Source organism: Sabethes cyaneus, chromosome 1, assembly GCF_943734655.1.
Source record: "Sabethes cyaneus chromosome 1, idSabCyanKW18_F2, whole genome shotgun sequence".
Classification (NCBI taxonomy): domain Eukaryota; kingdom Metazoa; phylum Arthropoda; class Insecta; order Diptera; family Culicidae; genus Sabethes; species Sabethes cyaneus.
The window spans coordinates 40,376,966-40,400,782 of NC_071353.1; the positions used below are offsets into that span (position 1 = coordinate 40,376,966).

The 23,817-nt window shown below is 37.5% G+C and overlaps 1 protein-coding gene across 1 annotated transcript in view; it reads left to right on the plus strand.

Moving 5' to 3' along the window:
- Positions 1-10,872: 10,872 nt before the first annotated feature.
- The window catches only part of LOC128732940 (dynein beta chain, ciliary-like), a 53,042-nt gene continuing 40,097 nt past the window's right edge, over positions 10,873-23,817 (plus strand). Inside the window, exon 1 of the mRNA XM_053826418.1 lies at positions 10,873-11,175. Coding sequence (XP_053682393.1) covers positions 10,873-11,175 — 303 coding nt within the window. The remainder of the gene's footprint in view (positions 11,176-23,817) is intronic.

The following is a 23,817-nucleotide window of genomic DNA, read 5'->3' on the forward strand; positions in this document are numbered from 1 at the left end:
ATAAAGCCTTCACAAGAAGATTACATATACACTAGCGCCACGTAGTGAGACAATTCTGCAATAACTTTCTCGAAGGCCACAACTTACTAGATAGCCAGCAGCGCGAGATACAGCCTGCCTAAGCGGATTAAATGTACACTAGCGCCACGTAGTGAGACAATTCTGCAATATTTTCCATACCATCTTTAAGGTGGCAGTCATATGGATAACCTTCCCGAAGACCACAACTTTCCAGATAGTCATCATCGCAAGATACAGCCTGTATAAGAATGTTAAATATATAACTAGCGCCACGTAGTGAGACAATTCTGCAATATTTTCCATACCATCTTGAAGGCGGCAGTCATATGAATAACCTTCTCGAAGACCGCAACTTTCCAGACAGTCAACAGCGCAAGATACAGCCTATACAAGAATGTTACATATATGCCAGCGCCACGTAGTTAGATAATTCTGCAATATTGTCCACCCTTCTTGAAGGTCTCAGTCATATGAATAACCTTCTCGAAGACCGCAACTTGCTAGATAGTCAGCAGCGTGAGATACAGCCTGCATAAGAGGATTACATATACACTAGCGCCACGTAGTGAGTCAGTTCTGCGCTTTTTTCTATGCCATCTTGAAGGTGGCAGTCATTTGAGCAACCTTCCCGAAGGCCGCAACTTTCTAGATAGTCTGCAGTGCGAGATACAGCCTATACAAAAATATTACGTATACGCTAGCGCCACGTAGTGAGACAATTCCGCAATACTATAATCTACTGAAAACCCGTTGATGTACTGAACAACTTTGTCGAAGACACCAACCGTCTATATGGTCAGGATCACGAGTTATTCCGTCTTGGAACCAATTAAGCCAATTCCCATATGCTACATAGACTCCATTAACACGGTTTCCATTAACGCGGTCCCTATTAGCGTCCTTATTGGAGGGACTACTGTATATACATTCTCGCGATCATCAGTTAAGCTGATGATCGTTGCAGAGTAGGTTCAATGATGCTAAATGTATGGCCAAAAATAACATAAAAGATTTTACAAAAGATTTGAAGATTTCTTTATTGTTTCTTAATCATTTAATTGCTAGCTCAAATTATGATTTATCATTTTGTGTTTGGTAACAAATTAAACTCTAGACGTGCAACGAGGGGAGTGTTGCTACTTCAACTATAGCCGTAGACCTATTAAATTTTTAGACTGGTATAAATGAGATGACATGTTCACGCGCGCCAACTCAAAACCAAACAGTACACGATTCAATAAGAACGCTCAAACCAACGGTAAGCCAAACAGTAACGGTAAGCAAAGACATAGTTGTTTCGAAGAGACACGGCGAGAAAACTCAATCAAACGGGACGGAAAGTGAAACACATTTGTCATAAAACATCGGTCGATTCGTCGGACGCGAACGTAGGCGCTGGCGATCTACAAAGTTTATATAGGGTTCCGAAAGATGACAAGCTGAAAAATGAAAATACAGGCAACTTCAGAATACAGGATACAATTACCACGGGGAAACGGCAACAGCAAACAACTTATGCACACTAAATACACAAATATATTAGACGTAAATACACTTTAAATCACGAAAAATTCAGAGCCTCTACCACACCGAAGCAAGCATCAACAATGCTCCCAGTCGAAAATCCATAATAAGAATTTACGAATTATTATATTAAGTAGTATTTATTCCAAATTTCCTACATTTACTCAAAAGTTGTGTATGTAGATTGATGGTTAAAATCATGTTTTAAACCTAATCCGAAATATGTTTCTTTAAGCATCAAAAGTGGGACAAAAAAGGTTTTATAAGTGGGCCAAAATAAAAACTACAAGGTATACAGCCCTAAGGGTTGTACGAAAGGGTGACGTAGGAGTATATCAGATCATTAGATTAAAGACCAATGTAAACTGCATTTATGGCATATGTATGTTTATGTTTTCTGTGAGTGCCATTGTTTAAGTGTATGTTTAAAAGAGAAGAGCGAAATATTCAGATTCAATTCTTCATTGAATGCAACGGTGGCTTTGAAAATACGTGGATGAGGGTTCATAAGTACAACGCCTGCAACCATTGAGACAAAGAGATTTCTTTTAAAAATCACTTGTGTGCATCATAAAGGTTGAAATAGTAATGAATGACCAGCCCAGATTATTGTATTAAATATGATTATGCGTAGCTTGACATGTTTCAATAATCTTGCTTTAACTCGCTTGTGGCCTTTAAAAGGGTTATTGGTTGCAAATAACATTAAAGCCAAAGCACGTTCATCGCAAACATGACGCGACATTCGAATGGCCTTCTCTTTTGACATGAATGTCAACAGGCACGTAAGTTAGCGGCGTCGATTCACTGTCTTTTGCTCCGAGAAGGTTTTACTAGTTTACTTTCACAGCTAACCGCTTGTTACAGAGCAAAAAATATGGCACATAAACAAAAATTTCTGTTTTATATGTATGAGAATCCTTATTCTCCTACCACAGGGCACAGTGGGGAATCGCTGGCCAGCAGCCAAAAAATGAAAGTTCTTTTCGACTCTCCGTTGTATTTTTCCTGTGATTCTATACTATTGAAGTGTTCAAATCCAAAATTTTAGATCAATATGACAAAATTTGAATTTTTTATGAATCTTGAAAGTATGCTATCTCAGCATGTTTTAGCGTTTTTTTGAAAAATAACCCAATATTTCAAAACATGCTAGAGGTCTAATGGTAGCTCGGATTTCAACGATGTCTAAGGAAAAGTTCTTCAAAAAATAGTGCTGAATAAAGTCCATTGATTGAGTATGCAGTAATTTTATCATAGTATGCCACAATTTTAATTTTCATCAAAAAAGTGCCATATTTTCGCGTAAAACACGCTTAAAAGTTTTGAAGCCAAGGTTCGCCACTATTGACACTACCGGTAAAAGTTAGCGTAAAATATGAGCTTTCAAATGGATATAGTCTCATTTAGCGCAGAGTAGCGCAGAGCATAGATGTTACGCTTGTAAGGCTACTATATCAGAATTCAACAATATAGACAAAATGCAAACAATCAAAGTAAACGTAGGATATCTTAATTATGGGATATCTGCTTTACATAGTTGGATAAGCTGCTTCGAATGTATGGTCCATATTGCATATTGACTAGATTTTAGAGCTTGAAGGAAATCTGGAGGATACAGCGATAGTAATGACGGAAATACAGCTGGTAGATCCTATGGCAATCCTGGTATTACTTCTAAAATCACGGGTATAGATATGAAATTAATTAAAAGGTTGAGAAATTTTCCTATAGCAAGTTTTTGAACACATTATTTCAGAAAAATTCGAAACTTATTGTTTGTATACCAAAAACCTTTATCTCAGGGTATAGTCCTCATATAATACGTCCACTGCAATGCAAAGAATTTGAATTCGCGGTCATAAATGAATCTAGACAACTATATTGCTGATAGGACGAATGACAGAAGAAGCACAAAAATAAGTTTTTTTGTTTAATTATAGTCACTTTAACAACTCGGGTCATTCGTGACTTCTGCGGGGTTGGGAATTGAACCACTATCCTCGGTGTGAGAGGCGTGAATGCTAGCCACTACACCGGTATTGACCCTCACAAAAATAAGGTTATTGCCTTATGCTAAAAATAGTGATAAAAATACAAGACAATATTTTACATGCAAAAATGAGTGTGAAAATACAAATCGTGATAGAATTATTCGTCTTTTTGTTTCTCCGGATAAAGCTTATAGCTTCTTCGAAACGGAAAAATGTAATTAGAAAAATCTTTCTGAGAACGCTATATTACTATTGAAGACGAAACGTAAAACGAGTGATTCTGCAGAAGGAGAAGAAGAAGAAGAAGAAGAAGAAAAAGAAGATGGAGATAAAGAAGATTAAGAAAACTAATAAGGGGAAAAGTTTTGATTTTTGATTAATATTTACTTGGATATATGGATTGGACTATTGATTTTGTGTTGATCATTAAAGCTCATACTTACTTTGTATTGTTTTATATAATGTTTTATCCTATAAAAATCCATCTGCAATAGTTTTCTAAATGACCCTCATTTCTAATACATCATTATACTTAAAAAATATTTGAAAAATAGTTGAAAATTCTCCCTAACACAAAAAATATACGTTCTAATGCAAAATAAACCTGAAATTCGGGCTCAGCACCCCAAAATTACTTAAGAACCACATATTATCCTTGATTTAAAGAGATTTTTTTGCTTGACCAGCATTTGTATGGAGTCGCTCCACTGTGCAGGGGTGAGGGGTCTCATACCATCATAAAATAAATTCATGCCTCCAAAACTCTCACATGTTAAATTTGGTTCCATTTGCTTGATTAGTACTCGAGTTATGAGGAATTTTGTATTACATTTAATGGGATCCCCCCTCTTCTTAAAAAAGGCAAAGGTCCTAATTCCCCATACAAAAATTCCTGCCCCCAAAAACCCCCACATGCCAAATTTGGTTCCATTTACTTTATTAGTTCTAGAGTTATGCGGGAATGTGTGTTTCATTTGTATATGAGCCCCCCTGTTAAAAGACGGATGGGTCTCAGTACACCATACAAAAAAAATCCTGCCTACTAAAACCCCCACATGCCAAATTCCGCTTCCGCCGCTAACTTACGTGCCATTTGCTTGATTAGTTCTAGAGTTATGAGGAAATTTGTATTTTATTTGTATGGCAGCCCCCCCTCTTAAAAAGGGAAGGGGTCTCAGTACACCATAAAAAAATTCTTACCTCCAAAAACCCCTACATGCCAAATTTAGTTCCATTTGCTTGATTAGTTCTCGAATTATAAGGAAATTTGTGTCGCATTTGTATAGAAGCCCCCCCTTCTTACACTCTCCTTAAAATTGTTCCCTTATCCCCTCATAAGCTGGTCATTTTATCTATCCAACGACATATAAATTGTTCAGTTTCGTTCAGTAGTTTAGTACTTATTAGAATTTGAAATCTTTCATTAAAACGTTACACTTCTATTATCGTTTTCACAAAGTGCTACCCAGTCCCAGTATAGTAAACAAAGACGTAGTCCTACGTCAAAACTTGGCGGTCCAAAACATAATTCACTAAGAATAAAACATAATTCGTGGTACCAAAATGAATTCTTTGGTGTTTTCTACCACGACATACATTACATGTAAACGGGAGTGTAGATATTCGTTCAAATCATTGTACATCTAAAAAATGTTTCATGCATTATACGAATGTTATAAAAGCTCATGATAAAAATAGTTTAATACCGACACCTATCGGATACTAGCAAAATCTCTCTTTTTCTTCGAAAAAAGGCTGACATGACCGGTTTTCCCTTCTATACAATCTTCGCAGCTCGATCTAGTAGATAGCGATATCCAGGCAATAACCGTGCAATATGTGCTAAGAATGTGCTCTCGTACCAAATACGAACCATTCCTAACAACAACTTTTGCGGTAAAAAATAAGGCTACGAATGTATTTAAGTGGTAGGTATGAATTTTTTTGACAGTTGCAAATATAGTTTTACGGATGTTTTCTCTAAAAAATACGAAATTATGTTCTCAGTACATGAGAGCCTTCAGAATTTGTGGAATTTCATACCAAAAATTTTCATCTACCGTATGGTCGCCATCCACCGCTCATTTAAAAACGATTCTAAGTTAGTTTGCCCATAGCAAATCTAAATTCAGGTCCATCGAAACCCAATTTGCGCCATAAGATAGAGAAAACAATTGTGTTTACAAGAAAAATTTACTGGGTTTCTAAATATTTAATAATAGTGACTTTTTTAAAAAAAGTAATGCAATCTCATAACCCCTTTTACCGCTCACTTGAAATATGATGATCCATTCACCGCCCATATGGGTGCCATTTACCGCTCATATTTTTTACTGTTACCAAATAAATAAAACCCGCGTTTTGACCCTTGTTTTGGGTGCGGCATTTATAGCAGAATAGAACGTTAATATAAATACTGTTGACTTATTTCACGTTATTTAGCAGAATAGTTTCTAAATAACCAAAGCAACAAGTTCGCTTGAGCTGATAATTAACTTAGTCATTTGCACTCGGTCTTAATAAAGACGCGATCAAAATGTCGTTCTTCGTCCCTCACTATAAAGATTATTTATTTTGGAAATGAGCTTTTATGAATATAGTGGAAATTTATGTTTAATTCGTATCATTAAACATACAAAATTATTGTTTGTCAATATTTTTTGCAATAATGAACCATTTTAAAAAGATAAAAGCATTTTTTGTTTGAAATGAGCGGTAAATGGAGCTGAGCGGTGAATGGCGACCTTATGGTAATTGCAGTGCACAACGATTTGTTTAGATAATAGCATTCAGCGCTTTGTAATTATATATAGAACTTGTTGTCAGGGGCGGACTGGAAGCCAAAGGGCCCACCGGACCTTTGAGATTAGGGGCCCCAGTTTGCAATATTCTTATGACAGTAAATTAACACAAAAACCGACATCTACTCAAAAGACATCTGCGTTACAAGGACAGTAAATCGAATGAATATGGGCTCTATTTTGTAAGTCATGTCGTGCAACTCGACTCGACTCAGGCACTGTCGAGTGTCGAGTACCGGGAGGACGGGCAGCATAGCGGCTCGATGCTCGAAACAAAACAAACTCAGTCGTCACGGTGCTTTAGTTTTTCTTCAACCCAATCTTCGCTATCTATCTTTGAGTTTTAGTTTGTTCAGTCACCACCACAGATGTTGTTCGATCGACAATATCCATTTCATTGGCAAAGCAGACGAACTAACTATATTTGCCGAAGATTGTGCCTGTGTGTTGCTCCTTTCATAACAGCCTGTAGCGGCATGTTGAACAGCCCACATGAGGGACCATCACGTTGATAAAGTCCCCTGCGAGGTTAGAATGACCATGCTTTTACGATCGATGGTATCATACGCAACTTTGGAATCAACGAAATAATTATGCGTTGAATTCTGTATTCATGGACTTTTTGGAGGATCTGCCGCAGCGTGAATATTTGATTCTTTACTGATCGTCGTTCAGCAAACTTATAGGGTTAATTACATGCAAGATTGCAAGTATCAAATAAGCTGATTTTATAAATGATAGGATGCTTCCCTGCTATCCCTGAGGTTCAAATCTTGGATTCTCCTATAAAAATCCTGCTTCTATAAGCAAGGTATTCTGTGCGAATTCTGTGCAGAATTTCTTCCCACGATTCCAACGTGAGGAATCCCAGAAACTCGCGAATCTTTCTGGTTCGTCCTGGTAGAGCTGCGGAAAAAAGAACTCACCGTCTAAAAACGCCAGTACGAAGAGCACGTGCCCGCTAGTCCAGAGAAAAGGTTCACCAGCAACGACAAACGGAGTTTCTGCAAAACGGTCAGGTGCAAGAATTTTGCCATAGGTGATAGGTGCTCTCCCTATCCTGTGTTTTAGACTGAGACCGTTAGCGGAGTTCTCCGTCGGCGAGAACCAAGCTGGTTTTCATGGGGGTCGCTTCACGATGGATCAGATATTTACCCTGCGTCTAGTAACTGATGAGTTCCGGGAGTACAACTTGCAGTCTCATCATATTTTTATGGATTTCAAAGCGGCATACCATTCAGTCAAACGAAATGAACTGTGACAGTTAACGCTAGGACATGGTTTTCTCATAGAACGTTGATTCGTGTGACGCTAGATGAGTAAAAATTATGAGTCAGAATAGCAGATGAGACCTCACGTGCTTTTTGATTTTGCGGATGACGTCGATATCACGGAAATAAAAAGTAAAGCAGGGAAAGAAGCCTTTAGGTCATTTATTGAGAAATTGGGACTTACCATTAACACCGCCAAAACGAAGTTCATGGTGTGGAAATCCAAATGGTGTTGGTGCTGAAGAGGAACTGAATATATTATGGTATGCTCGTGATATGTGACAACGATGTAAGTGGCAAAATAAAACGACTAATAATTACGCTCTGACGCTCTAGAGAACACTAATCCTCTCGGTGGCTTTTTACGGACATGAATCATGGACGCTAAAAGAAGCTGATCGACGAATGCTTGGAATTTAAGCGTAAAATTTTGCAAAATCCAAAATGGAGTGTAGCGCAGACGCATAAACCACGAGCTGTATTAAGAATGCAAATATTCCGTTATGCTGAATTCAAATATTCTGTTGAATGCAAATATGCGTTGAGAATGCTCGACGAAAGAGTAGCCAAAATTATTTTAAGCAGAGAATCAAGAAGAGGCCGTAGACTTCGGACTAGACATCGCACTGATTCGCTATGTAAGCACAAATCGATCTCTTGTACTCTCATGGAACTGCCATATGGAAAGTTTGTGAAGATTTGGTGCAAAGTTTTGTCTATCCTTTTCACTCTTTAACAAACCTGTGCACAGACTTCACAAATAGAACAAACTTGGGAAGGTGGCAGCATCGTTTCGCGCACATAGCGAATAGATATGCGCTATCGAGAATGATGCACGTTCAGTTCGAGGGGTTTGAAGAAAGATAACCCAGGATTGAGTACTGGAGGACCATAATTCATTCGGCGCAGGATCGATAACGGACCGTCGCCACTGAAGCAAACTAAGTATGGAGCCGACAGTTCAATATTTATGAGTAGTCAAATGACTGCGGATGTAATACTAATTCTACTTTTAAATACTCAGAATTGAAGCTGGTAATATTTTCGCAGCTTGGACCCCAACAGCTCTACTTAAATGATTTCATGAATTATGGGGCCCCAGCAATTGAACATTCGTGCGTCGTAGAAAGAGTTTAACTGGAATAAATTTTGGAAAATCTCATTTCTTTTGAGAAATTTCACAAAGGCCTCCTAATGGCGGTCAAGCGGTATGTAGCACCAGCAAAGCAACAGTGGGAAGCTTAATGTGCTTTTCTGCAAGCCCAGAGCAGCAGGTTTCATAATTAATACCGCAAAAAAAACAATTTAATGAAATTGAATATTATCAATTCCTCCGGGGCAATTAAATGATAATCTCCTTTCCTTTTATTGTTTTGGAATATATTAACCTACGTACGCACAAAAATCCAGAGTTATCAACTCATATATTAAATCCAGATTGTTGTTTGCCTATGGGGCGAGGAACATCTCGAATGAAAAACTGCTGGTTTTTATTAACCGCAGTCTGGACTAAATTATGATGGCCGCCTGGTGGCCTCTCCGTTGGATATCCAATCGGAAACTCTGCCGTCTATGTCATTAACGACCAACAGCAATAGCTTGAATGAAGGTGAATGTGTATTAGACACTCCTCGAGTTCAAATGCAAACTAAGTTTGCATTAACTATGCCAACTAACTATGGTAAGCTCTGCCGATTTTGTTATCCCATAGTTGACAGAATCAATACTGTCTTTAATAGTCAATAGTGGCTTTAGCACCTTTTCCTCATCAATAGTAGACAGTAACGGCAAGCTTTTCTAATTGAATCTTTAACAATGCCATTTTATTACCCTGAGCCCAAAAGTAAAATAAAGTTTACTAATTGACTATTTTAAACAAAATAATGGCCATTAAATTCAGAATATAAGCTAATAGACCTGCAGATAAGAAAGAATATTTACTATCGACTGAATTATGCGACTGTCTGTTTATTGGATGAACTGGGAATATTTTTGATTTTTGATTTTGATAAATTGAACAGTCCGAAAGTGTCCGAGTTTCCAAAAGTTATAGAACTGTTTTTTAACATCAAATACTTTCAAAACTATGCTGCCGCAATCCTAAATAGGTTTTACCCCACTAAACGCTACCGGTACGATGGCGGTATCGCGTTGAATCGTCCACATAAATTCGTCCCATTCGGTGGTTTTCATCCGGATTCCGGATTAGTGTGCATACCCATAAAGTTCACCTACCTACCTACAAACAGAACGGCGCTGCCAATTGTGGCGAACCTATTGGGAATAATTTTCTCTTCTGCACTCCCAGGTGCTGATTTCCAAAAACATAGCTAATTTACAGCAATAAACTGCTGAACCGATACTTTCCCACGCCCGGCCAGCAGTGGAGGGACCATTATTCCTAACTGTGGCCGCTACAGCTGCAGCTGCAGTCGCAATCCTGAAATCGACTCCGAATTCCAACTCCAACTTCCGATGGAACAAGCGGCTGGAGACGACCAAGTTCCTAAACAACCAAAGCGCGTTGTTCTACTCATGTTGCGCTTCGGTTGGATATTTTGGAGGTTAAACACACTCGCATATAACTATAGTTGGAACGGTAATGGGCTGCTAGTGAATTGAACCCCCATCAAATGAACGGTTCGGTTGTTAGTGCTGTTGTTATTGTTGATAGGGGTGAAATTGGTAAAATCCAACTCAAATGTGCATACGGGAAAGTAGCACCCGCCTGCGGCTCCCTTCGAGCCGAACAAATTAACTCGTGAGTGTAGCGGGTGATATGTAAAAACAAATTACTTCCAGTGCTTCCAACTTTTGGGTGGTAGGACGTGGATAGTGCCGGTACCGGGGCCGGCGGCGGCGGTAGTTGTTGTGTATCTGGTTGCACTTTGCTGCTGGTGTTGTTGCTGTTGCTGTTTCTTCCTGTTACCGGTGGGTTTGAGTGGAAAAGTTTGTTGGCTGTTTGGTTCCACCGCCACGAGTCCTTTGACGGCGTTAGTTACCGCACCGAGGGTTCCCGCTCGGGTACCGCACGGGTACTCGCACTTTGTATGATCGATTTCGAAGGTGGCGTTGGAAAATTAGCGGACTCTTCCCTAGCAAGTGAGTCGACCGTAAGATTCATTTCACCAACAAAGTTGGCTGTGGTCAGACCTGTTATTTTTTCTGTCCGTGCATTCGTTTCAAGCAATTTTGACATTCGGGTGTGATTTTAGGAATTTCTATTGAACGGTTTGGTTCGAAGATCTCATTAGTGGAACCATGGGTGACGACAAGAAGAAAAAGGAAGAAAAGGAAGATCCGTGCGCGGCCTTTGTTGGCAGCTATGTGTTGAAAACTATGCGTCTGAAGGAGGAAAAGTGGCAGAAACTGATGGGCAACGAGGAGCTGAAGGTGATCGTCATGGAGTGGGTCAAGCGGGCACACGTGCGAAAGCTGATCGTGACCCTGAACAATGCGGGTGCTTTGATTCCGTCCCAGTTCTTCCCGACCGCCGGAAAGGGCAAGCGGTGCTATTTTGTTAAAATTAAGCCCATGGTGTTGAACATCGAAAATATTCGAGAGGTAAGAAATCGAATAAATGCCTACTGTAATTTTCAAAAAATTCTTTAACTCATCATGTGGTTTCAATGCCAACGGCATTGCGTGAATTGTTTTGTATAACATTATGCTACCTACAGCGGTTAATTACATTTGAAGTCGCACGAACCCTAAATTGCTTTTCCATATTTTTATATTTTAGCTTCATCAAAGTCAATTTTATTATCCGCAAATTGTTCTCAATAATATACCCCATAGGAGATTTGCAATTTGCACATGCAAAGTGATGTGTAATTTCTATATATTTTACAAAATAAAATAAAGCACACTCTTATCATCCACATAGAAACTTGAACCAAACATTTCCAATTGAGAATAATTGTTATTTGTTAAACAATCGCGTTCCTATGTAATAAAAGTTTGTACAAAATTTAAATCATAAGTAATAGGGTTATCAAATAGGTGTATTCAAATGAAACCAACAACTGCATAAAAAATAATATGCCAATATTGAAAATAGTTTCAATTTTATTCAAAAAGTAAAAAAAAATCACAGTAACTGCGTGAAAGAAAAACGAAGAAGCAAGCAAATTGAATTAATATATATTTTTGAAATGGTTCTCGTTAAAGAATAAAATGAACAAAACTAGTCCATAGTTGCTACCATGTGGCACACGTGATAAGTCAATTTACTATTTATCCAGCGCACGTTTTGTCTAAGGCTGTACTTGCAATGATCGCAATGTAAACTGCTTTCCAACTATCCTAGCTTATTTTGTTCCGTCCGAACTAATTTTTTCCTAATTTCTGCGCTGCAAGATAGAATTCAAGACCAATTTTAGTAGCTATGCAGAATTGAGTTTTACTCAGGAAATGTTAGTAAAAACCAGAAAAATGTTTGCAGTAATTTTTGAGAAAGATTTTCTCATGTTTATTTTACTGCTAAAAGAACATGTCGTCTTTCAAGTGAACCATAGAATTTAGCTGCACATTACCCTGATAACTAATACTTCATTCTTTAAGATATTATAATTTCTTATACAGTTTAAGTTCCTTTAAGAGAAAGAAACGAACACAATAGTAAAGAAAGTTTACTGAAAAGTGAATTAATAAGAGAAGTTTTAAGATAACGCAGTCATACTACCACTTTTCACCATTATATGCTTTGATTGGATGATATTCTTCACTATTAGGCTTTCGCTCTCTGACCGTAATATATCCGCATTAGTAGCAATACTGATATTTTTCTGGTTGGAGTGCGAGAACAAGGCGAAATATCTTCGTTTCAATTTCATCACACATTTTGACACTTACACTTACAGCAAAATCAAATGCAAGTGTCCAAATTATGTACAGCTGCTGAGGGGGTCCAAAATAGGTTGGTTACCCTAATTCATCTATTGGTTATCGTTGCGTAGTGCGTTGGTTTACATAAAATTTTTGAAAATTGAATAAGTTTGCAAAATTTGAACAAAATAGGAACACTTTTAAATTTTGGTAGATCCTTTTTTCATGAAATTGCTGAGTAAGGATAAGTAAGTTGTTATTAATCTGAGTAAGTGCAAATAAAAGTAAGTTGTAAGAGGAAATCTTATCCTTTAGCATATACATTGTCTAGTAAAGGTCTAGTTTATAGGTTTTTGAACTATGCATAGTTTCCTGTAATGCCATTCTATTTGAATCACATCAATAGAGTTTTCTTGAATAATTTTCATCAATTTTTATACAACACGTGTAGGTTTTTCAACGCCATATTGTTATAAAGTTACAAATCGTTGTTTAACTAACGTATATTCTTCAACAAACTTATTGTGAGCAAAATATCATAATTATTCAATGCATTAATAATTTAAATTGTTGGGAAAATTTATGCAGCAAAACTATCAGCAAATGTAAAATGTTTAAGATGTATCCGTCTGCTGGTAGTCGAGTAATTCGGAGTCAAAATAAGGGTATTCTTTATAATCAAAGTTCTACAGTTCCTAAACAAGCAAACATACAGGTATACTATTTTCAGCAAAGTTGTGTATTCTTACTATTTGTATAATTTTGTAATACATGAAAAAGTCATACAACAATTACAAAAAGAGCAAAAATAGAAAAACTGATTTTACAAATTCATATATATTAAATAAGATATTTCTATCTTCGCTGCAGAGATAGAAGGTTACAGTCTTTAGCAAAATTTCTTGTAATAATATGCTCTATAACTTTGCAGAACACATCAATGCGTTATATTGACACTGAAGAAAAATAATTTTTTAATTTCACTTTTACGAGGATTAATCAAAATTTAAATTCCACTAGACGATAGAGCTTTCAATTTCAAGAAACTCTTCCAAAGGTTCGATAAACCTAAAACCAAGTTTTCCCAGTCAAAACCCTAGTGCACACGTTTTCTTTGGTTTGGGGCTATTTTGCGCGCGAGTAACTGTGTTATAAAAGTTGGCGCGAGTGTTCGAGGGTTAATATCTTTTAACCGGTAAAACCAATTCTTATGAAATTTTGCATATATATTCGTAGTGTCAAAACCTCTCGTTTGATATTAAAATAATTGAAATAAGGTAAATTATCTTGGTTAAAATCATTATAAATTTTTGTTAATTTTGTTGTGGTGTATACGGTTGCTCATAACTTTCAAATTAAACGTCCAATCAAAAAATCATTCAATAGTGATCTATTAGGATATATTATCTTTCAAATGAGACTAATAGCGCATAAATCGGTTTGGCCATCTCTAAGAAACAGGCGATAATTATTACCTTGTCAAAACAGGTTTTTTAAACACAATTTTTAAACTGCTTGTTTGTTTTCAATTAAAAATTCCTGAACAATTTAGCTTTAATAAGGGCTTTCATTTGATACTAAGATCGTTGAAATCGGTCATGTAGTTCTGAAGAAACCCGTGTCACGTATTTTTCACATTTTTGCTTATAACTTTTAAACGAAACGTCGTATCACAAAACAACTCAATAGTGATCTACTAGACAATAACACCTTTCAAACAAAAGTAATAGCGAACGATTCGGTTCAGCCATCTCTGAGAAACAGGCGATAGAAAAAATCATTACATACATACACACACACACACACACACACACACACAGACATTGCTCAAATCGTCGAACCCTATCGATTGGTATATGTGACTTGGCCCTCCGGGCCTCGGATCAATTTCGTGTTTTTCGACCAATTTTTAAACCTTTGTTATAGTATAACAAAGGTAATAACAAAGGTAAAAACCCGATTTAATCCACCTAGTGGTGAAAGGAACCTTTGTTATACGGTCTTACTTGCTGTTTGAGATAGAAATCGACACGTTTTCGCACCATAATTAATCTATTGGTCAACGTTGCGTAATGCGTTGGTTTACATAAAATTTTTGAAAATTGAATAAGTTTACAAATTTTGAACAAAATAGGAACACTTTTAAATTTTGATAGATCCTTTTTTCATGAAATTGCTGAGTAAGGATAAGTAAGTTGTTATTAATTTGAGTAAGTGCAAATAAAAGTAAGTTGCAAGCGGAAATCTTATTCTTTAACATATTCATTGCCTAGTAAAGCTCTAGTTTATAGGTTTTTGAACTATGCATAATTTCCTGTAATGCCATTCTATTTGATTCACATCAATAGAGTTTTCTAGAATAATTTTCATCAATTTTTATTAACCTTCGGTTACTCTCACGCTGTTGTATTTTGTACAACACGTGTAGGTTTTTCAACGCCATATTGTTATAAAGTTACAAATCGTTGTTTAACTAACGTATATTCTTCAATAAACTTATTCTGAGCAAAATGTCATAATTATTCAATGCATTAATAATTTAAATTGTTGGGAAAATAGATCAGCATAAACCTCCATCACAGAAACGAAGCAATCAGCAAGCGAGGTGTACCGCAATTGACCCCAAGTGGAATTTTCTCTCGTTTCTCCATATATAAAAATGGTGTCTGTATGCAGCAAAACTACCCAATGTAAAATGTTTAAAATGTATCCGTCTGCTGGTAGTCGAGTAATTCGTAGTCAAAATTAGGGTATTTTTTATAATCAAAGGTCTACAGTTCCTAAACAAGCAAATATAGAGGTATACTATATTCAGCAAAGTTGTGTATTTTTATCATTTGTACAACTTTGTAATACATGAAAAAGTCATACTACAATTACAAAAATAGCAAAAATATAAAACCTGATTTTACAAATTCATATACAATAAATAAGATTTTTCTATCTTAGCTGCAGAGATAGAAGGTTACTGTCTTTAGCAAAATTTCTTGTAATAATATGCTCTATAACTTTGCAGAACACATCAATGTGTTATACTGACACTGAAGAAAAATATTTTTTTTATTCACTTTTAGGGGGATTAATCAAAATTTAGATTGCCCCAGACGATAGAGCTTTTAATTTCAAGAAACTATTCTAAAGGTTCGATAAACCTAAAACCAAGTTTTCCCAGTCAAAACTCTAGTACGCACGTTTTCTTTGGTTTGAGGCTATTGTGCGCACGAGTAACTGTGTTACAAAAGTTGGCGCGAGCGTTCGAGGGTTAATATCTTTTGACCGCTACAACCAATTCTTATGAAATTTTTCATATATATTCGTAGTGTCAAAACCTCTCGTTTGATATTAAAATAATTGAAATTAGGTAAATTATCTTGGTTAAAATCATTACAAATTATTGTTAATTTTGGTGTGGTGTATACGGTTGCTCATAACTTTCAAATTAAACGTCCAATCAAAAAAGCATTCAATAGTGATCTATTAGGATATATTATCTTTCAAATGAGACTAATAGCGCATAAATCGGTTTGGCCATCTCTAAGAAACAGGCGATAATTATTACCTTGTCAAAACAGGTTTTTTAAGCATAACTTTTAAACTACTTGTTTGTTTTCAATTAAAAATTCCTGAATAACTTAGCTTTAATAAGAGCTTTCATTTGATACTAAGATTGCTGAAATCGGTCATGTAGTTCTAGAGAAACCCGTGTCACGTATTTTTCACATTTTTGCTTATAACTTTTAAACGAAACGTCGTGTTACGAAGCAACTCAATAGTGATCTACTAGACAATAATACCTTTCAAACAAAAGTAATAGCGAACGATTCGGTTCAGCCATCTCTGAGAAACAGGCGATAGAAAAAATCATTACATACATACACACACACACACACACACACACAGACATTGCTCAAATCGACGAACCCTATCGATTTGTATATGTGACTTGGCCCTCCGGGCCTCGGATCAATTTCGTATTTTTCGACCAATTTTTAAACCTTTGTTATAGTATAACAAAGGTAAAAGGTGACGTAAAACGAAATCACGTAAAATGAACGGACGTAAAACGAGATTCTAGTGTATTGAATCATACGATAGTGCGGTTGCTTTTCGTTAGCGTGGTGACTGCCAGTCATTTGACTGTTTTGCAGTCATTCGCTGCTCTAAACGGTTAAGGCGACTTGATCGAAACGAAAATGTTAAAAAGGCTTAGAACGCGTTCGTTCTACTGCGTTCAATCGGCGTTTGACTGAGCAAACTACCAGTTGTGTTATGCATAGCGTTCGTATTCTACCACTAAACGGACGGTGTGAACTTGAATGCGTGTTGGTGTGACTGCGGTAGAAAAAAAGGATCGGTCGAAACCATGTTTCCAACTGAGTCTTCGCGACTACGAAAGTAAAAGAGATTTTTGAGCCTGTTCGCGCTCATACGAAAACCCATGCCGAATTGTCAAAACTTGCGTGAAAACAAAAGCAAAACTACTTTCTTCTCTTTTTTCAGCAACTTCGTAGTTGCTAATTGCCGGTATTGAATACCAGGCGAACTACAGCGCAGATCATTAACTTTGATATATTTTCGCAACATTGCAATATTTTAATGAGCTTAAATGCTCCAATATACGAGTTTTCCGAATACTGTTTGAGCACCATTTAAGTTCTTTCACAAATAAAAATTAACTGTGAATCAGTTGTAAGTTAACGCAAAACAAAATTCGTACAGTAAACCTTTACACTGGTTTCGAATTTTTCGGCTTTTTTGAACGCAATCTATTCCTATAAAAATGGATTTCTGTCTGTCTGTCCTTATGTTCCTTTTAGAATCGAAAACTACTGAACCGATCGCACAGTGGGGAATCGCTGGCCAGCATCCAAAAAATAAAAGTTCATTTCGACTCTCCGTTGCATTTTTCCTGTGATTCTATACTATTGAAGTGTTCAACTCCAAAATTTTAGATCAATATGACAAAATTTGAATTTTCTATGAATCTTGAAAGTATGTTATCTCAGCATGTTTTAGCGTTTTTTTGAAAAATAACCCAATATTTCAAAACATGCTAGAGGTCTACTGGCAGCTCGGATTTCAACGGTGTCTAATGAAAAGTTCTTCAAAAAATAGTGCTGAATAAAGCCCATTAATTGAGTATGCAGTAATTTTATCATAGTATGCCACAATTTTAATTTTCAATAAAAAAGTGCCACATTTTCGCGTAAAACACGCTTAAAAGTTTTGAAGCCAAGGTTCGCCACTATTGACACTACCGGTAAAAGTTAGCGTAAAATATGAGCTTTCAAATGGATTGGTCTCATTTAGCGCAGAGTAGCGCAGAGCACAGATATTACGCTTGTAAGGCTACTATATCAGAATTGAACAATATAGACAAAATGCAAGCACTCAAAGTAAACGTAGGATGTCTTAATTATGGGATATCTTAATTATGGGATATCTCCTTTACATGGTTGGATAAGCTGCTTCGAATCTATAGTCTATCCTTATCCATATTGCATATTGACTTTAGAGAAATTTAGAGGAAACAGCGATAGTAATGACGGAAGTACAGCTCGAAGATCTTATGCCAATTCTGGTATTAGTTCTGAAATCACGGGTATAGATATGAAATTAATTAAAAGGTTGAGAAATTTTCTTAGAGCAAGTTCTTGAACACATTATTTCAGAAAAAATCGAAACTTATTGTTTGTTTACCAAAAACCTTTATGTCAGGGTATAGTCCTCATATAATACGTCCACTGCAATGCAAAGAATTTGAATTCGCGGTCATAAATGAATCTAGACAACTATATTGCTGATAGGACGAATGACAGAAGAAGCACAAAAATAAGTTTTTTTTGTTTAATTATAGTCACTTTAACCACTCGGGTCATTCGTGACTTCTGCGGGGTTGGTAATTGAACCACGGTCCTCGGTGTGAGAGGCGTGAATGCTAGCCACTACACCGGTATTGACCCTCACGAAAATAAGATTATTGCCTTATGCTAAAAATAGTGATAAAAATATAAGACAATATTTTACATGCAAAAATGAGTGTGAAATTACAAATCGATATAGAATTATTCGTCTTTTTGTTTCTCCGGATAAAGCTTATAGCTTCTTCGAAACGGAAAAATGTAATTAGAAAAATCTTTCTGAGAACGCTATACTACTATTGAAGACGAAACGTGAAACGAGTGATTCTGCAGAAGGAGGAGAAGAAGAAGAAGAAAAAGAAGATGGAGTTAAAGAAGATTAAGAAAACTAATAAGGGGAAAAGTTTTGATTTGTGATTTGATTTTAATATTAACTTACATGGATTTCGTGTTGATTATTAAAGCTCATACTTGCTTTGTATTGTTTTATATAATGTTTTATCCTGTAAAAATCCATCTGCAATAGTTTTCCAAATGACCCTCATTTCTTATACGTCATTATACTTAAAAAATACTTGAAAAATAGTTGAAAATTCTCCCTAACACAAAAAATATACGTTCTAATGCAAAATAAACCTGAAATTCGGACTCAGCACCCCAAAATTACTTAAGAACCACATATTATCCTTGATTTGAAGAGATTTTTTTGCTTGGCCAGCATTTGTATGGAGTCGCCCCACTGTGGATCGGCATGAAAATTTGCATGTAGGGGTTTTTGGGGCCAGGGAAGGTTCTCTCGATGGCAAAAGACCCCTCCCTCCACTAAGAGTGGGAACTCCCATACAAATCTATGCCTATAAAAATGGATTTCTGTCTGCCCTATGTTCCTTATAGAATCAAAAACTACTTACCGGTCGGAGTGAAAATTTGCATGTAGGTGTTTTTGGTGCTAGGGAAGGTTCTTATGATGGTTAGAAATCCCTCCCCCCACGAAGAGGGGGGACTCCCATACAAATGAAACACAAATTTCTGCATAACTCGAAAACTAATCAAGCAAATGGAACAAAATTTTACATGTGGGAGATTTTGGAGACTAGAATTTGTTCTATGGTGAGTTGAGACCCCTCCCCACCTTAGGAGGGGGGGCTCCTATATAAATGAAATACAATTTCCTTATATCTCGAAAACTAATTAATCAAATGGAACCATATTTGCCATGTGGGTGTTTCTGGAGGCATGAATTTTTTCTATGATGAATTGAGACCCGTTAACTTTTTAGGAGGGGGGGCTCCCATACAAATGAAATACAAATTTCCTCATAACTCGAGAACCAATCAAGCAAATGGAACTAAATATGACATGAGGGTGTTTTTGGAGACAAGAATGTTTTCTATGTGAATTAAAACCTCTCCCCGCTTCTGGAGGGGGGGCTCCTATACAAATGAAATACACATTTCCTCATAACTCGAGAACTAATTAATCAAATGGAATAATATTTGACATGTGGGTGTTCTTGGAGGGATGAAATTTTTCTATTATGAATTATGACCCCACTTCTTTTTTAGGAGGGGGGCTCCTATACAAATGAAATACAAATTTCCTCATAACTCGAGAAGTAATCAAGCAAATGCAACCAAATTTAGCATGTGGGTGTTGTCGTAGGCAAATTTTTTTTCAACGGTGAATTGAGACCCCTCCCCTCTTTAGGAGGGGAATTATGACCCCTCGCCCCTTCAATAGTGCGGGGGGGGGGCTCCTATCAAATGATACACAAATATCCTCATAACTAGAGAACTAATCAATCAAATGGAACCAAATTTGGCATGTGGGGGGTTTTGGAGGCAGGAATTTTTTTTATGATGGTTTGAGACCCATTACCCCTGTGGTAGGGGCGACTCTCATACAAATAAAACAGAAATTTTTGCGTAACTCAAAAACTAATCGAAATCGAGAAATTTTAGACTCTCATAAAACATTAGTCAATAACAAGACCACCAGAAACTATCAAAAGTAACATTAGATGATTAGAGAGACAGGGCGAGACGGACACAGGCCGGTAGGGTCGCCAGCGACCTGCCGTCGGAAGCGCCAGCTACTGCGGGGGCCCCCCGCAGAGATCAACTCTATCTAGGTTTATTTATTTTCCTAGATCTATTGACCTCTATTACTTTCCTTCAGTTGGGTCACACCTGCGAAATGGTACTTTCTACGAAAAGATTTTCCGTGAAATGGTACATCCCGCGTAAGGTTTTTCGCGAAATGGTATTCTGCGAAACTCTATATTCCGCGTTATGGTCAACCGAGAATTGGTGTTCCGCAAAATGGTATTCGGCGAAATGGTTTGTAATGATGGCGAACATTTAAATGCTATCAGCCTTATTTCAACAGGCTAAGCAATGGGGGGAGTTGTTTTCTATTTTACTGTGAGAAAAATTTATATATATTAAAACACCCATGAACCACTCAGAAACTTGCAAAACTCGAGATTGTGACAAAGGTCATCCGAGATTCAGGATTTATGTACAACATAGTTTAATTTGTGGCAATACGAAGTTTGTCGGGTCAGCTAGTCTTGTATAAACATGGGCGATGACTGCACCAAAATATATTGAAAAAGATCATTATTCTTGTGTCGTAGAATGATTTTATGTATAAAAGGGACATATAACACAATTAATATGAAATATCCCACAGGTTTTCAAAGAGATTAGCATGTTTTGTGAGATTGTCAAAAAATGATATTTATTTCGATTCCACTCAACTGTTGCTCATAAAAGTATATCTTGAGCGCATCAATTTTGCGAAAGTAAAATGGTAAAATTCACGATATATCTAAAATCGCACTTTAGTTTGGATTATTTGAAGGCTACAATATTGCCTTGAGTGATTGATGAATTACCGAAATATATTTTAGCCATTTTATCTTGCGAAAAATTTCTGATATTATTTTGCTTGCATGTATAACTTCAGAGAAATGTCAGAAAATATTCCTGTCAACAGCGCGATTAAGTTTTTCTGTGGGTAGTATGAATACCATGCAACGCATAGGCGTCACTTTGAAATATTTCACAAACATGTTATGTTTTAGCTCGTTTCTTGCGCTGTTTCAGTCGTAATCTGGTTATAACTAAGTATGGGCAAACGAAAACTCAGTAATTCGATTTGTTTTAAATCTGTTGTCAATTCTTATTTAAAACCAAGTGTGTTAAATGGATGGCCAGTTGTATGTACCGGTTAGTTGATAGAATTTGAGATATGGAATAACTACCAGAGAAGTGATGATGGGTTATGGTTATCTCAGATCAGGGGGGGTAATAGGTAGCTATGCTTAACAAATTGTCGTCGTGACTACTATCTTTTATCCAATGCTGGAAGGTGCATGGGTCGAACCAAGCTATAATCAGGGATTATAACCGGATTCGAACCCACAACACCTGCCAGGGCGTGTGGCTCACTGGTACCCGTGTACCTTTGAACCATAGAGGCGTTGGACAAAAGTCTGCACAACCCCCCTTATTAACCATAGCGACATGGGTTGGGCTATCTTTGGACACAAATTGTGCCTCTTCCTCCGCCTACTGTAGAAACCACCGACCGAGAAGTTTTAATCTAACGTGTTTTACTCCCCCCCCCCCCCTTCCTTTCCACTCTTTCCCCTTCATTCCCTAAAAAATCCTTCTTCATTACTTTCCCTTACCGTCCCTTCATCAATTGTAGAATCATCGTTTCAAAAAAATATATTAATATATGCCTGACCGCATTTCAAGGTCATGACTAAAATCACGAGTTTGGTCAATTTCATAGGAACGGAGCCTTTCTCCGAAGAACCGCGCTGAGAAACGCGGACTAACTCGCTTTCGGACGAACAACGTCACACGCAGTACCTTGCAAGTCGTAAGGGCCTGCATAGTGTCGTCGTCCTGAAAGTAAAAACACGTTAGATTAAAACTTCTCGGTCGGTGGTTTCTACAGTAGGTGGAGGAAGAGGCACAATTTGTGTCTAAAAATAGCCCAACCCATGTCGCTATGGTTAATAAGGGGGGTTCTGCAGACTTCTTTTGTCCAGCGCCTCTATGGTTCAAAGGTACACGGGTACCAGCGAGCCACACGCCCTGGCAGGTGTTGTGGGTTCAAATCCGGTTATAATCTCTGATTATAGCTTGGTTCGATCCATGCACCTTCCAGCATTGGACAAAAGACAGGAGTCACAACGACAACTTGTTAAGCATAGCTACCTATTACCCCCCCCCCCCCCCTTCCTTTCCACTCCCTTCATTCCCTAAAAAATCCTTCATTACTTTCCCTTACCGTCCCTTCATCAATTGTAGAATCATCGTTTCAAAAAAAAATATTAATATGGTTATCTGCCCGATCTACAAGAGCGACAAGTTGGTGTGTGAGAACTATCAAGCCATCACCGTTCTCAATACCGCCTACAAAGTACTGTCCCAAATCATTTTCCGCCGACTATCACCAAGTGCGAACAGATTAGTGGGAACTCATCCAGCCGGCTTCGTTGAAGGAGGTCAACAACGGATTAAAATATCTACAATGCGGCAGATCCTCCAAAAGGGCCGGGAATAGAGAGTTTCCAGGCACCATTTGTTCGTTGATTTCAAAGCGGCACATGATACCGACGACCGAAAAGTGCTATGGAAAACCATGCACGAGAACAGCTTTCCCAGGAATCTTATCAAACTGGTTCAACCAACGATGGATGGCACATGGTGCTGTGTTCGGATTTCGAGTGGAATGCTGGTGGAGTTCATTCGAATCACACAGAGGGCTTCGTCAAGGTGGTCAATGTTTCTCATGCCTGCTGTTCAACATAGCTCTACAAGGTGTTATCAACAGGCGGCCACGATCTTCAACAAATCCAATCGAGTCTTCTGCTTTGCCGATAACATGAATATTATCAGCGGATCATCTGTGGCGGTAGCTGAACAGTACACCAGACTAAGCCACGAAGCAGAGATGATTGGGTTGAAGGTAAACACGTCTAAAACAAGGTACATACTGGTCGGCGGAACCAAGGTCGACCGACGTCGCCTGACCAGTAATGTAACGATCGACTGCGATGAGTTTGAGGTAGTCAATGAATTTGTTTACCTTGGCTCACTGATAACGGCGGACAATAACACCAGCCAGCCGTGAGATCCGGAGCGTGTTATCAGAGGAAGTCGTGCTTACAATGGGCAAACCCAGCATTCAAAAGGTGGCTAAAACTGGATGGATATGATGAGCAGGGCATATTGCAAAAATGCCAGACAACTACAAGATGGAGACAGACAAGATGGAGCGAGATCTGGTGGTGTCCAAGGAATTGGAGAGCGGTAGCTCATAAATATTAGAGAAGCTTTGTTCATCAGGCTTTGTCTTAGGACGGCAAGCTAACTAAGTAAGCAACGAAGTAAGTAAGATCATGAGTTATGACGATTATAAGAAGGTCATCTGAACAACCTTCCCGAAGATTGCAGCTTTCTAGATCGCTATGCACTAGCGACACGCAGTGAGAAAT